This window comes from Adiantum capillus-veneris, chromosome 19 (assembly GCF_014529385.1).
Source record: "Adiantum capillus-veneris isolate H3 chromosome 19, ASM1452938v2, whole genome shotgun sequence".
Taxonomy (NCBI): Eukaryota; Viridiplantae; Streptophyta; class Polypodiopsida; order Polypodiales; family Pteridaceae; genus Adiantum; species Adiantum capillus-veneris.
This window is the reverse complement of record NC_140949.1, coordinates 22440038-22456536: the sequence shown is the minus strand read 5'-3', so window position 1 is coordinate 22456536 and position 16499 is coordinate 22440038. Positions and strand designations below refer to the sequence as shown.

General features: G+C 42.4%; 1 protein-coding gene across 5 annotated transcripts in view; it reads left to right on the top strand.

Annotated features, from left to right (window-relative positions):
• LOC147433687 (cytochrome P450 704C1-like) overlaps positions 1 to 13232 on the top strand; it is a 66516-nt gene extending 53284 nt beyond the window's left edge. The window contains exons 2-8 of one of the 5 annotated variants that reach the window (XM_086490324.1): positions 10598 to 10813; positions 10948 to 11238; positions 11325 to 11690; positions 11765 to 11965; positions 12035 to 12117; positions 12231 to 12269; positions 12865 to 13232. In XM_086490324.1, coding sequence (XP_086346450.1) covers positions 10598 to 10813; positions 10948 to 11238; positions 11325 to 11690; positions 11765 to 11965; positions 12035 to 12117; positions 12231 to 12269; positions 12865 to 12892 — 1224 coding nt within the window. In that variant the 3' untranslated portion in view covers positions 12893 to 13232. Of the gene's footprint in view, positions 1 to 10597; positions 10814 to 10947; positions 11239 to 11324; positions 11691 to 11764; positions 11966 to 12034; positions 12591 to 12864 lie in introns of all 5 variants that reach the window. The other 4 variants (XR_015185291.1, XR_015185288.1, XR_015185290.1 and 1 more) reach the window with 4 other exon arrangements.
• The last annotated feature ends 3267 nt before the right edge of the window (positions 13233 to 16499 follow it).

Sequence of the window (16499 nt, the reverse complement as noted above, 5' to 3'; positions counted from 1 at the left end):
ACAGAGAGAAAATGAGCCTTCTCCTCTCTAAAATCAGCGCCCCCTTCTCTTGCATGAGGAAACTGCACAGAAATGTGCCACTTGGCACATTTACAAGCCAATTTCCGTTTCGGGGTTGCCGCCTAAGCCCAGTTGACTTCACGGCAGAGTAATAAAATGTTCCCTTTGTCATTCGGGAGGTAATGACGTGAACACATTTTCAGGTCCCAAAATAGCAGTTCCCTAAATTTTAGGAGATGCTGCCATTGTATCTTTCTAGGTCATCTGACCCCCTTTGTACACTGCAGCCACACCCAGAACTGAAATGTACCCTCTGTAGCAAAGGATTCCACTTTGGCTAGTCAATGACCCCACTTTGGCTAACCATAGTCCTTGTCCAACCTTAGTGCTCTCTTGCCCTCAGGCCTAGACTCCCTCTGAACAGTTCCACACTAGCTATGCAATGCAGGGCAGTTAGATTTCCCGAGAGGTGTTTCCAAAAAGTGAAAATGAATAAATAATAAGAAAGAAATCAACAAAAAGGATAGATAGTAGTCACACGTTGGTGACATACCCCCCTCTTGAAATCTCAAACGTCCTCGTTTGCATCTATGTCGTATATGCTGACAGTCAACAGTGGTGTATTCAACACTTGTCGACACATGTACGACACATACATGCTCATTGTCAACCCTGGTGTATTCAACACCTCGTCGACACATGTATTGCCTGCGTGTGAACCCTGTCCCAATGACATAGTGGTAGCTTCGCTCTCTGCCATTGCTTTGAGTCATTAACTTTCCAATGACAAAATGGTAGCTACGCATTTTGCCACTGTCTTTTAGTACACGTTGGATCCAGTAACACTTTCAAGCATACCCAAACCGACAGTTTAAGAATGCAGTTACACATGTACCCTTTAATAGAAGCAATTACTGTATCCTTGACAAACTGACAAGAAATACTTACTTCTATAGCACTAACCACACTTTTGGACATTCCGTAAGAGCAATTGCCAAACTGACAATCTGTACAGCTCTAACATTCATGTAACATGTACTTGATTTGAGCTCACTTTAAATACCATGTACATCATTTCTTTTAGAAGCCATTGTCACACTGACAATCTATGTAGCTTTGAAAGTCAAGGGGTCAAGGTAGGTTGCAAATCGAAGGCTTCAAGGTAAAGTGATAACACAGTTGGTGACTCTGCAAGTTCACCTTCTTCCATCCACTTAGCATCCATTGGTGGATAGTTTCTGAACTTCACCAAGTAACGTCTAGCAACCTTGCCTTTCACTTTTCTTTCTTTATGTGCCAAAATTTGTTCTGGGACCAAGATCTCGTCAAGTTTCTCGACTTCTAGGTGATCTTCAGCTGGCATATCTTTTGGCACATCACCCACATAGGGTCTGAGAAGATTCACATGAAACGCATTGTGAATCTTCCAACTCTCAGGCAATTCAGCCTATATGCAACATCACTAATTATGTCGCATACTTGAAAAGGCCCATAGTAACACATGCTGAGCTTTGGAAATAGTCTTTCCTTGCCCTTCATCTTCTTTAACCTTGCCTTTTCAAAGCGTAGTAGCACCCAATCACTAAGTGAAAATACCACTTCACGACGGTGACGATCAGCTGCCTTCTTTTGCTTTACCTGAGTCTTTTCTAAGGCCACTTTGACCTTCTTGTATATTTCATCCATGTCCTGAACATACTTATCTACTTCAAATATCTTGTCCTTTGTATGGAGTATGGGAGGAACTTTCTTGCCACCTTCAACTATCTCAAAAGGTGCCTTGCCAGATGATGAGTGCACTGTATTATTGTATGTATACTCCACCAATGGCAAATACTGCTTCCACTTTCCTTTATGCTCTAACACATAGCACTTCAGCAGATCTAGGACAGTAGAATTTGCCTCTTCTGACTACCCATCTGTTTGAGGATGAAATGACGAAGAGAATTTGAGCGTGGTGCCCATATTCTCAAACAAGCCTCTCCAGAACAAACTTGTCATGCGTGGATCACGATTAACAATCGACTGTGGCATGCCATGATACTTGAAAATATTGCTCATAAACAAGCGTGCCATCTGATCTGGCTTTATCTTTTTCTTGACAGGAATAAAATGAGCTTGCTTGCTGAATCTGCAAATGATGGTCCAAATACCATCGTTTCCTGTCTGCGTTCTCGGAAGATCAAAGATAAAATCCATAGCAATACTTTCCCATGGTTTATCCGGAATAGGTAGTGGTTGCAATAACCCTGGTGCCTTTTGCCTGTCAAACTTGACCTTCTGGCATATTAGGCATTCTCGCACAAAGGCATCCACATCTCTTCACAATGTAGGCTAGTAGAAGAATGTCTCAACCGCTTTAACTGTAGCATCGATGCCAAGATGCCTTGCATACGGTGGGACATGACTCTCTTCCTTAACTTTGCGTCGCAATGGCTTTGTGACACACAATCTGCCATGCATCATCATGAACCCATCTTTGAGAAGATAGTGTTCATGACATTGTCCATCCATTAGCTGCTTGAAGACCCTTGCAAAATCTTCATCATTTGCATACTGTTCCCTCATATCATCAAGTTCATGATGATAAATTGACACAGCTGAAATTTGTGGCTTCCTTGACAAGGCATCAGCCACAACGTTCTTCTTGCCTTCCACATGCACAATCTGAAAATGGAACATGGACAAGATATTTGCCCATCGCATATGCTTCTTAGATAACTTTACCTGTGTTAAGAAGTATCGCAAGGTCTGGTGATCCGTTTGGACAACGAAATCTGCACCTAGTAGGTAGTGTTTCCAACTTAAGAGCGCATGAATGATGGCCTGCAATTCTTTTTCATAGACATGCATAGTCTTTTCTGGCCCTTGCAAGATTCTACTCTCATAGGCTACTACCCTGCCATCTTGCATTAGCACTGCACCAATGCTACTACCGCAGGCGTCGCACTGGACCACAAATGACTTCCTAAGATTTTGCAACACAATGATTGGATCTGAAGTCATCTTATCCTTTAAGAGATTAAAAGCTGAAATCTCTTTCTGTGTCCATCTAAAGGTGACTGCCTTCTTTTGAAGAGCATGTAAAGGTGAAGCAATTTCAGCGAAATTTCGGATAAACCTTCTGTAATAGGAGCATAGTCCCAGGAAGCTTCGGACATCGTGCACCGTCTTCAAATCTGGCCATGACTTGATCGCTTCAACTTTAGCAGGATCCATTCTAACACCATCCTTTGAGACAATGTGTCCCAGAAAATGAATCTCTTCCAGAAAAAATTCACTTTTCTTTGCATTGATGAGCAACCTATGGCTGCGTAGCTCTTTGAATACAATGGCCAAGTGATGCCTATGCTCCTCTTCATTCTTTGAGTAGACTATCATGTCGTCAAAGAATGTACCAACAAACTACTGGTGTGGACGGAAAATTCTGTCCATCATCCTATTGAACGTAGTAGGAGCATTTGTGAGACCAAAGGGCATCACTAAAAATTCGTAAAGGCCAAACGTTGTTCTAAAAGCAGTCTTGTGCACATCCTCTGATCTAATGCGGATCTGATGGTACCCACTCTTTAGATCTATCCTGCTAAACATAGCTGCTCCTTCTAATTTGTCCAGAATATCATCAATTCTAGGTATAGGGAACCTATTATTGATGGTATTATTGTTCAGTGCACGGTAGTCGATGCACATACGCCATGAGTCATCCTTTTTCTGCACCAACAACACTGGAGAACAGAATGGAGATGAACTGGGCTGAATCAGCCCCTTTTCTAACATCTCCTGTACTTGGCTCATTATCTCTTTCTGCTGAGCCGCACTAACCCTGTACGGAGGCTTATTTGGTGGGCTATTGCCTGACACCAAATCTATCGCATGGTCCTCGGGTCTCTCTGGCGGTAATTGAGACGGTAATGAATCGGAAAAACAGTCACTATACTGTTGTAAAAACATTGACCTTTCTTTATCTAGCACAAATAAATTTGATTCATCACAATCTGACACTTCACGTGCAAAAACCAAGTACACAGAAAGATGCTTTTTCATTACAGAAGGAATAGCAAAAGCTGATACAGTGGGAATAGACTCCCCTTTAAGCTTTATATCCAGAATGTGAGTCTTTCCCCTACTCTGTACAATGATCTTTTTGTTGTAGGCATCCATGATTCCCTGTACACGAAACAACCAAGGAATACCTAGCAACACATCACATCCGTCCAGTGGCATGATGTAAAATTCTTCAGCATCTACATAGGACTGGATATGTAGGCGCAACTTTCCGATGATGGGTGTCACAACCTCTATGGTCAGGACATGCCAAACCTGCCTTTGCTGTATACCCCATCTCTTCAGGTCTGATTCCCAACTTTGAAGCCAATTCTGGGGAAATGAAGTTGGCTTTGGCACCTGGATCAAAGAAGATAAGCACTGCGTTTTTTCCATTTCTTTGTTGGTCTCTTTTTTGATTCAGCCGTAGCTTTGCCTTTCCCTGCGTTGGCTGGCTCCTGAGTCCCTTTAGGAACCTCATTGGGAACGTACTTCTTCGCTGAATTTTTCTTGGCTGATCCTTCCCTGACGCGAGTATTAAATTCACAATCTTCTCCCTTGAGCAAACCATTGCCAGTGTTTGCTACCTCGATGAGCTGCGTCAAAGTAGTGACTTTGGTCTTCGTGCAGTACTTTCTCAATCCTTTGGGTAGGCCACAACAATATTTTTCAATCTGTTCTATCAATGGCACAAACCTATAGGAAGTTACTGGAAGTAGAGCTTTTCAAAACTTCCGATTGTAGTCATCCAGATTCTTGCAAGTGGCAGCATTAAGCTGGTGCCATTCTGTCATGACATCGGCTTCAAAGTCATCAGATAACCATGCTGTTGCAAAAATCTGCTTGAAGTAAATCCATGTGGCCGGAGCTTGCCCTTGAAGCAATAAAGTTGTCCACCATTGTCCCGCATTCCCTGTCAAGAAAGTGGTTGCCTTGCGGACCTTTGAAGCCTCTGTAAAGTTTCCCCTTGCATAGGCCTTGTCAAATTGCTGGAGGAATGAGAGCCTTCTTCCTGTCATCAAACCCTGTAAAGGTCGTGAATGTCACACCTTTGCCACCTTCTTTGTACGGAGTTGGCCTCTCCAGCGGCGTTAAGTCGTCATATGGAAGTGACTGAAACATGGGAACACTGTTAGGGTTCATCTGTGTTGCTTGGCCGCTATTAAGTTGACCTGGATATGCCATATTTGGTTGTTGATTTGTAATTCCAGCCATACCAAAGTTTGCCTGTGACATCCCAAATTGGCCCTGATTGCTTTGAAACCGTGGTAGCATGCCGGTGACACCATACATGGGGTCAGGTATCATTGTTTAAGCACCCCCGAACACTATTCCTGGCGTGTAAAACTGATTTCCAGTTGCATGACCAGCCATGCTCTGGAATACCGATCCACCTCCAAAATAGCCAGGGTGTACTGAAGATGGTGGGAAGACTTGTTGCATAGCGTGTGGGTTGCTTCCCTGCCCATTAGAACCAGTTATAGGCTGCTGAAAAGTGGCTGGCTGAACTGGTACAGCTTGAAAGACTGGCATCTCAGCCACCTCTTCTTACACCTTAGGCACAGGTTGTGGAGACTGCATATTCTGCGTCAAGTGTGCAAGTGTTTCCATTGACTCTGCAGTATGAATCATCTGTGCTTGAGCCTTAACAGGCTTTTGAATATGATCCAGTGACCCAACTTGCTGAGACGGAAGAGGAGGTTGCAGAAAGGCTAAAAACCTCGGGTTCTGCATTACTTGTGTGAACATAGCCACAACAGTAGCCAACTGGGTCCTGAATATATCATCATCCGTCTGTGGTGGTCTTGAGGACTCACCCACTTCATGTGTCTGTTGACCCTGCGAAGAGGAAACCTCTTCAGTCACATCATCTGGTCTGTCAGCCATAATTGCAATTCCCTGTGTTTGGTCTATGATCCCTTGTGTCTCAAGCCCAAACTGACCAAGGCTCACTTCTATGGGAAAAAGTGATTTAATCCCGGCAATGGAACCATGAAACCGGCCTGTTCAATCCAAAAAGGGCGGTAGACCTTAGACTTAAACTTTATTTTCTTTCACCCATTTAATTTGTCGCCCACTTTACCTGTACTTTCAAGACACAACAAAGGGGACAGGGATACAGGCTGCTAGATTGCACGTGTACGAGAAGACCGACACCAAACTGGTCCCTAAATTAGGCGTCCCTTTCGGTATTTCTTTATTCTTTAACAGAGGGAATAAAAGCTGTGGTTCCCTACAAGCTGCCCCGCACAGTCTTGGCTGAATTTTAATTGTTCTGGCCCGGTTTCGGCAGCATAAATGTACTAGGACCCTTTACAATCAGTATTCCCACGCATTAATTGACTTTCCCGACGCATTCGGACACTTTACAAAACCTGGCGAGAATCTGCAGCACGCTGAATTCTCTGTTTTCTGCCCCGAAAATGCGCCAGATCACTTGTACAGCGGTCCCCTTGCGTCCCCGAACCTCCTGGGGGTGTTAGGGTCCGTTTAGGGCCAAAACCCTAAACCTGCAAAAATACACAGCAGGCTGTAATTCACTGTTTCGGGCTCCGTTTTGCGTGCCGGTCGCATCCGTAGCAAGTCCTCGAGCTCCCGCACCTGTAGGGCTACTTGCCCTTTGAATCGGACGAGATTTCGCACGTGAAACCTCTCCGAATCACCTGTACCTGCGGGGGATTAGCCGCTAGCTAATCCAGTACCTGTGCAAGAGGCTCTTGCCTCGGCAATCGCGCATGAACCCACACAACTGTACATTGGTCAAATGAAAAGCCCACTAGAGGGGCATAACATAGTGCCATAGGGGAGAGAGAGGGCAGTGTGTAGTGTGCAGGGCATCACTCCTGGCACCGCACTGTACATAAGAGGTAAGCAAGCACTCCATTGAAGCTCTCAACCTGTGACAGAGATAAAATGAGCCTTCTCCTCTCTAAAATCAGCGCCCCCTTCTCTTGCATGAGGAAACTGCACAGAAATGTGCCACTTGGCACATTTACAAGCCATTTCCCGTTTCGGGGTTGCCGCCTAAAAATCTCCCGACCGGTTGCCCAGTTGACTTCACGGCAGAGTAATAAAATGTTCCCTTTGTCATTCGGGAGGTAATGACGCGAACACATTTTCAGGTCCCAAAATAGCAGTTCCCTAAATTTTATGAGATGTTGCCATTGTATCTTTCTAGGTCATCTGACCCCCTTGTACACTGCAGCCACACCCAGAACTGAAATGTAGCCTCTGTAGCAAAGGATTCCACTTTGGCTAGTCAATGACCCCACTTTGGCTAACCATAGTCTTTGTCCAACCTTAGTGCTCTCTTGCCCTCAGGCCTAGACTCCCTCTGAACAGTTCCACACTAGCTATGCAATGCAGGGCAGTTAGATTTCCCGAGAGGTGTTTCCAAAAAGTGAAAATGAATAAATAATAAAAAAGAAATCAACAAAAAGGATAGATAGTAGTCACACGCTGGTGACAGTCCCCCCACTTTTTTGTATCATCTTGAGTCTTGACTCTCTACTTATCAATGATCATTTTGGTTTATGTAATGCTCATTCTCTTTAGTCTTTGAGTCTTGACTCTTTACATTGTAGTATTGTAACTTGTAATCTATACAAATGTTAAGTTTCTTTAAGGCCTAAGCCTTAGACTTGAGAATTATTTGTTTTTTTAATTTTGAACGTACATAACGTCATCGTACATCATAATTTTTTTAGTTCGTTTAGTAACGCACATCATCGTACGCGTACAAAACGTATGGGACCGTACGAGACCACTATGCTGATGTATATGTATATGATGCCTCGACTGTCAGAGAGCTCCATTGTATCAGCTCACCGTTTTTTCCCCCTTTGTATTAGCTTTCACCCCACCCCTACTTACTATTTTCTTTTCATTCTTTGTACTTTTTGAACCCAGACCTGGTATTAGATTCACCACATGTAACCTTTTGGTCTCATAGGTCATTTTGGCCTTTTGAAGACGTTAATATTACATTTCATTTCTCTCTCTCTCTCTCTCTCTTCTAGTACTCACTGGATGCACCCTCTCTGACTCTTACACAGTCCAAGATCACCAGGCTCATCCGCCAGGACCTAACTCAGCTAGACACCAGGAGGACATGGATACAGCCAGCACAGGAGCTGGGCACGAAGATGGCTTTCTACATAGAGCATCTTCTCCAGCTTATGGAGGACGGTTTTGTGACGAGGCCCAGATACATGGACACCCACTTGTCTCATGGGATACGATGTGCTACTGGCCAGATACGCACATCTTCACACCAGTTGCGGATCGAGACTGGGAGATACAGCGGAGTACCAGCAGAGGCCAGGACATGCCCCCTGTGCGATATCGAGCCTGAGAGAGACTTGCACTACAAATGCCACTGCCCCGTCTACTACATGATGCGAGGCCGCTTCCATTGCTTGTTCAGAGAGGGCTTTGGACCACTCTCCAGAGTCATGCGATACAAGGATCAGAGATGCTTGGGCTTGTTTTTGCTCGAGCTGCACAGACACAGAGAGAGCTTGATGAGAGGAGAGGTAGCCAGTCTCAGAGACAGATCAGAGACTTCTTCAAAGCTGCGACTGGACACCCGGAGGAGCTACTACCACAGCAGAGCTCGTCACCTCACACCAGAGGCACATTGATCGACCGAGCAACCGAGTTGGGGAGATCCATACGTCCACGACTGCGGAGGACTACAAAGCATCGACGGAGGCTGCATCAGAGGATTCGGATCACTTTGGCCCAACATGCACGACGCCCGGTCAGACTACTGACCATGGAGGAGATCGATGAGATCCGCCAGTGACCGATGCTGGATCTCTTGTGATCTAGCTATCCCAGCTAGCTGCTTAGTTCACACCTAGCAGTTTAGGATTCCATAGTATTTTATTTTGTCATTTTGTCATCTTGTTACTCTGACTTTGTATCAGATCCACCACATTGTAACTTTCTGGTCTCATAGGTCACTTTGGCCTTTTGAAGACGTTATATAACATTTCATTTCATTTCATTTTCTCTCTCTCATCGTTGAACGACATGAGGAGGACAAGTCTTGAGTTCAACTCTCCTCGTTGGCTAGATCTTTAAGGTCTCTTGGGATAGTTTCCTACGACATTAAAACTCTCTTCTTCTTCTTCTTCTTCTTCTTCTCTCTCTCTCTCTCTCTCTCTCTCTCTCTCTCTCTCTCTCTCTCTCTCTCTCTCTCTCTCATCGTTGAGCGACATGAAGAGTACAATGGCGATCATCCCATGAACTCTCTCATGGACTGCCTCAATGTTGTCCATAGTCAACTCTTTGGGGGGACCGAGCTCGATTGAGATGATGTATTATGTGTTGCTGATGATGATAATGATGATGTGGGGTAGGCTTACATACCTACCCACCCTAGGTACGCTCATTATTTTTATTTTTATGTTTCCGAGACATTGCCCTAGCGGCCACATGGATGTAACCTTTTGGTCTCATAGGTCATTTTGGCCTTTTGAAGATGTTAATATAACATTTCATTTCATCCCCCCCCCCCTCCCCCTGTGTGTGTGTGTGTGTGTGAGCTATTTATGAGTTAGGACTCAGGCGAGGCATAGAGGCTATTTCAGGAGCATTCACCACCACCACCCATCACCTCCACAGAGACATGGGGGAAATATGCCACATCTCTCTACACAGCATCAGGGCAGCCACCTTTGCCGGACCCACCAGAGACATGCCCAGAGACGTGTACTTTCTTTACTGCTGAAAGGGTAAGGAAATCCATTGACAAGATGAAGACAGGGAGAGCACATGATCATGATGGTTTGGTAGTAGAGCATTTCATCCATGCTAGAGATATGCTTGCAGAGCTTCTTGCTATGATGTTTAATCGAGCCATGTATGAGGGTTTTCTTGAGACTTGGAGTATGTCCACGACTGTGCCTATCTTCAAGTCAGGAAATCCCATGATTCTTGGGAATTATCACACAATCATGACTCTTGTAGATTTACGTTTTCACCCCAGTTGGAGTTATTTGCAGCCAAGCTTTTAACTTGATATATCTAGTTACTTCAAGGCTCAAAAGGGCATCCTCTATTTGGTGCTCATAGAAGCTTGCAATCTTGATTCTATATTCCATGTGAGAAGATTAGAGGTGTTAGCATCCATCCTGAGGAAAAAAGTGAGCATTTCACTGAACAGTTTCTTGCTTAACAACTTCTTACATTTGTACTAATCAGTTGGCATCCATTTACTGTCCTGTGTCCTCTGTTAGTTTATGATGTGTGTATTATAGACACATCAAACGATTAACCAACATGGGCTTTGGTGTCTTATTGAAGTGCAAGCCCTCTCCTAACTTAGAAGCCAATTAAAGAGTGTATTTCTTTGTGCGGGATCAAGTTTCAGTAGTTGTTTTTCTTTTGAAAAGATTCCTGACGGGGGCTCCTTTCATTCAAAAAGGAGAATAATGCACACAACTCATGAAATGTTTGTACCTAATTTTTCTTTTGGATTTGTATAATGTTTTTCTAGGGTTTGAGCAATGTTACTGAAGATTCGAGTTTCTATGCTACATGTCAGGGAAAGTTTACTCATGATATACAAGAAGAGGTTTTTGGGGATGGAATTTTCAGTGTTGATGGTTCGAGATGGAAACGTCAGCGCAAGATTGCGAGCTACGAGTTTGCGTCGAAACACCTTAGAGAATTTTGTGAACTGGCTTTCCTTGAAAATGCCATAAAACTGGTAAAATTCCTAATAATTGAGTGCAGTGGTGGAAGTTTGGTGGAGATGCAGGTAAGATTGTGAAGGTTCTGTCAACTAGCCTGTGTGGTTCTTCTGTCAGTCATTTCTCATTTCCTGGCTATTCGGGTGTATATCCTCTGCGTTCACTCTGCTTTGCATTATGTTTGTGATATGGGGTTTTGCAGGATGTTTTTCTGCGGCTTCTTTTCGATTCGTATTGTAAAGTTGGGTTTGGCTTGGACATGTCAACCTTGCAAAAGACTCCACCAGCTGAACAGCTTGCATTTGTTAATGCTTTTGATGACTGCAATGCTATGATGTTTGTTCGATATGTTGATCCTCTTTGGAAGTTCAAAAGGTGGCTGAAAGTGGGTAAAGAAGTCAAGTTCGCCAAAGATGTTGCAACCTTGGACAGTATTGTGTATTCTTTTATTGAGCAGAGAAGAAAAGAGGTTTTAAAGGAAAACGAGGACATTGTAAGGCGCTTCAATTCTCTTTGTTTTTACAGATATTACAAGCATTTACCAGCTCATGATGCTATTTAAGCTGATGTTATGTCCAGAAGAGACATGACCTTCTCTCAAGGTTTCTGGCTGCTGGTGAAGTCGATTCTGAGCGGTATACAGATCAACAAATAAGGGATATTATCCTGAACTTCATAATCGCAGGGCGCGACACAACCGCACTTACGCTTTCTTGGTTCCTGTATTGTATATGTAAATATCCTCGTGTACAAGAGAAGCTAGTGGAGGAATTGTCTCAAATTGAGCCTGAGGGTTTTATCGAAGGAGTGCCAAGAGGTAGCTTTCCATCTGAGAGTCAGATACACCGTTTTGCGAAGCTTCTAACATATGAGAAGCTTAGTAGAATGCCATATCTGCAGGCGTGTTTACAAGAAACTCTTCGATTGTACCCTCCAGTACCCCTTGTAAGAATTGTGCCAAAGGCTATCAAAACTCTGTGATTGCTTTACGAGTTCTGAAGGCAACACGCTGTTTGCAGGATCTCCGAGAGGCACAAGGAAGAGATGTATATCCTGATGGGATGATCGTAACGAAGGGTGATTGTGTTGTTGTAGCTACGTATGCCATGGGGCGAATGACTTTTTTATGGGGAGAGGATGCAGAGGAGTTTAAGCCTGAACGCTTCATCAAAAATGGGATTTGTGAGCAGGAATCTCCTTTCAAGTTTCCTGCATTCTGGGTAAGTTTTGTCGTAGCAAAAAACAGCAGCTTCATCACCAAATGTATTGATGTACACCTCTTCTAGCAGGCTGGACCACGCATGTGTTTGGGCAAGGATTTTGCAATGTTACAAATGAAAGTCACAGTGGCAATTCTGCTCAGTTTTTTTAGGTTTGAGATTGTTGATGGACACAATGTTCAGTACAAGGTCATGCTCACCTTGCACATGTCAGAGGCCGGGTTAAGAGTTAATGTTCTTCCAAGATGATAGTGTCCAATCAAAGAAATGGCATCTCTTCAAGACATGGTCAAAGTACCTACAGGTATACAAGGTTTTACACCACACTTGGTACATGGCAAACTTGTACATCACATTTTTTTTGGCGTTCTGAAGCTCCGTCAAGCTCCTAATATTGATCTCGCAATTCCACCGGCAGACACGCATGTGCGCTCGCGCTTGCACATGCACACAGAGAATAACAAGCTGTAAAGTGGTCATAGTCGGTGAGAAACATCCCTCAGGGACAGTGGTGAGTATGGGCTCCCAGATAATGCACGTGTGCTTGCACTTATACATGCACACACACAGAATAACAAGCTATAAAGTTGTCATAGTCGGCGAGAAACATCCCTTGGAGACAGTGGTGAGTGTGCGCTCCCGAAAAAAGTTGGCTGTATTGTCTGTGTGATTCAGCATGGCAAGTTGGTGTGCCCAGGGATTGGAGGTTGGGTAGGTTTTATTATTTTTTAATTCTAAAAAATAAAAATTGGGGGGCCTCGTTTGTTTTTGGTAACCATGGATTGTAAGAACTTTTAAAAAAGTTGTGAGGATTAGTAACTGTGATGTAAAAATGCCTTGATAGATTGAAAATTTTTAGTGTATATTCTTCTTATTTTAGGATCCTCTTGGGTTTGCAGAAAAGTGAACATCTTTAGTGTGGAATAGTGCATTTGCTGAACTCAAGAAAAGGCTACCGGTGTGCCACATTAGCGGCATTGGCTACATTGGTGTGCATTCCTTGACATTGGCATTCTCCAGATGGCTACACTGGTGCGTCATATTAGCAGCATTCGCTCTGTAAATTCTTCATCGAAAAAATCGTGTTTACTTGGAGTTCGGAATTTTGTCCACCATTGCAAAGAAGAAGCTTTTTTGCTTATGCCATAGACAAAGAGAACTGGTGAGAGATGCAACTGAAATGATAAGAGAACACAGAATTTGTGAAATTTATTTTAAATTTCTTGTACATTTCAGCCTTAATGTAAGTTTCTTGTTTCTAGAGGCATGATGATGTGGCGCATTCGTCAATGTTTGATCACCATGGTCTGTGACTCTGGGTCCCTCTTCTAAACATGACTATGATTGACTTGAAAATGCCAGGGCACCCAAGTTCCCAAGAGAAGAAAGTCGTGCCAATCAAAAAAGTGGTGAAGGAAAACAATGAAAGTACCCCTAAAATTTGTGAGAATTTACAAATATCTTCGTTCCAATTTAACTCCAATTTTTTTGTCGGTTAATATTTTTTTAATAGAGATCTATCTTTGTGTGCGTTACAAAAGTATTTCTCCAATGTCTACAGAGAATGATCTCTCTATCTCAAGATCACACAATGCCATCTAAAACCCTAGTTCTATCATCTTCTATTGAGGGAGAAGTAGTGTTCCCATGAATAGATGCTAATGAGACTAGCAAGGGGTATTTTTGGGAACTTCTAAGTGCGTCGGGTAATTTTGATGGGAGGGTATTTCGGCATTTTCCACCTATTTCAGTAGCATTTTTGTAAATTTCTCGTAGACAAAATGAAGTGTAGGTCCTCTTTCAATAGGACAAGGTTAAACTGCATGGAAGAAAAGACAAAAATCTCAATATGTTAGAATGTATCAAGAAAAGCATTTGGAGGGCACTAAAGCAGAATAAGTAACGCATGAAAAGACAGTTTTGCACATGAACAAGGACTAGACAACGATTTTTAAAATAGGAATTGTATCTTCACTTCTTGGTTAAGAAGAGGATGCACTTCTGCACACATACATGTTATTCTTGAGCAATGTTAGGCTAATTGATGAAAGGAAGGTTGGATGTGGGAGCATCCACATAAAAGCTTTGGTAGTGTAGATTTTACAATTTTTGTGCCAATTTTTAAAGAATTTTTGTTGATGCCATGCATGCATGCATGCATGTGTGTGTGTGTGTGTGTGTGTGTGTGTGTGTGTGTGTGTGTGTGTGTGTGAGAGAGAGAGAGAGAGAGAGAGAGAGAGAGAGAGAGAGAGAGAGAGAGAACAACAGTAAAATGCCATAGAGAGATTATATGAGCTTTCAAAATAAAAGTTTAACTAAATACATCGCCTACCTAGAATGTGTATGGTAGGCATTCAAGTGTGGTTGAGAATGGTATACTAAAGAAGGTTTGTTGCAAATATAGCTTCGTGTTAAGGTCTTTAGCTATAGAATTAGTAATTTTCAATAAATTGCTAAAGAGTAATTAGTAATCAATTGGTTATTTATGTAAATCATTGACCACATAAATAGCGACTGGGGGCCCTACTCATTACATTTCTTCATGATTATGGGCTTTGCTATGTACTATCTTAATTTTCATATCTTCTTTGGGCTCTTCATATTTCCGCGCTTTGAAGTTCCCCATATATACTTTGTCTTTTGCAAGAAAACTTGGTTCATGGTGCTAGTTTGGTCTTCCATGCTTTGTTAGAGTCAACTTGAAAAACTCCACTTGGTTCTAGCCCTCCCATTTCTATGCTCCCTTTTGGAGGTGCTCTTATCATTGCAAACTCCCTAAGACTTTTTTTTGAAGTGCTCAAGAAACAATATTCATCGAGTATACACTCCTTGCAAGTGTGGAGGCCTTCTTCTCCCTTGAAAGTTGCACCTGAAGACCACCAGACAAACTAGGTTGCTAAAGAAACATAGGCATGAAATTTGGCCTTCCATAGGAGAAGGTCTAGGTGAAAAGCCCATCAATTATGTTAAAACTTATCTTCTTGAAGATTGTAAACTGCAAATTTGGGTATCCTAAGAGATGTCAAGAGTGAAACTGCAATCTTAAGTGAAGAAATGTCATTGAATTTGGATTTGTGGCTAAAGCAACCTATAACAGGAATGGTTGAATAGGGGCAAGGTTTATCATTCAAAATTTTTCTACATGAGGCGTCTCAGGAGACTGCCAAATGGCAAGAGCATGCTTAATTGACTACTCTTGTCTTATGCAAGCCTTGTTAAGGGTCTCTTGCTATTTATAAGAGAAGAAAAACAATCTCGTGCACCTTTCGGGGATTTGACTCGACACTTTGAGCACCTTGTCTAATAATTGATATGTTGGTAACTGTTGAAGATCGATTGCTACCCTCATTTGATACCTAAGAAAATCATTTAACTTGTTTTGCTCCTCTCATGATATAGCATGCATTACATAAGGTCTTCTAATTGAAGACCATCTTGGAATTTGGCCTGTTGAAACATGTCAAGATTAGCCTTCCATGAATGGTAAACATAGCTATTCAAAGATGCCTCTAAGAAATTATCACTGCTTGATCAAGTTGACATTGGCCAATTCCTAAGATATCTCCTTTGTACAATGGGTATTAGGCGTTTGTGAAACTGGTGTACAACGGCATTGATCTTTTAAATTGCATCTATAAGTGTTTTCGGTGAGGTAGTTTGTGACTGCCTGGCAACCAAGGTAACTTCAAAAAAATTGTGTTACTCTAAGCGAGAGAGTTGATTGCTACTTTTTATGCTCCTTTGAGCCAATTCATGCATCTCAAACAGGGGTGCAAAACCCTTGAAAACCTTATTCTTGGTCAAGACTCAAGGTGGTTTTGAAAAAAGAGCTTATTAATTGGTCTTGCTTGATTCCATAACTCTGACATTAAATTTTTCTCTTTTAAATCCTCTTGCTACCTTCTCTTCATAGGGTGACATCAACTTGTTTAATGAAATGCCTGGGGTCAAGGCGATGATTGACCATTAGCATTTCACAATAATGAAGCCCATGAAAGTGAATAGAAAGGGGATGATTGATGAGGAGTTTTGTAGCCTATGATAGAAAGGTTGTTAACCATAGAGGGAGGTACACTATGGATTTTATTCTTGCTTCCAACATCCACTTCGTCTTTCCAATTTGTAACCTTGAAGGATATTTTCTAAGGGATCTCTCTTTTAAAAGAATTCCCAAAGGCAAATATGGTCTTGCTTACTCGGCTTTGTATAGAGGCCATAAGTCTTAAAAAGTCAACCGAGGTCCACAAAGTGGGCATGCAAGGAGCCATAACTTGCACAAGTATAGTGTGTGTAGGCACACAAATCAAATTTTGATATGTTTTCTTGCAATTTCACACACGAGTTGAAAGGAGACCCAAAATATGAATGGATCATCCTGAATTCAATGAAGAACATAAAGTTTGAGCTTGTATTGAAAAACATACCCATCATTCTAAAGTGTAGGTCTTATTTGATAATGTGTACATGAAATATTGCTCAAAAGAATTTATATATTCCTTTGATGCAATATATTTGAAAATAAATTCAAAATTAA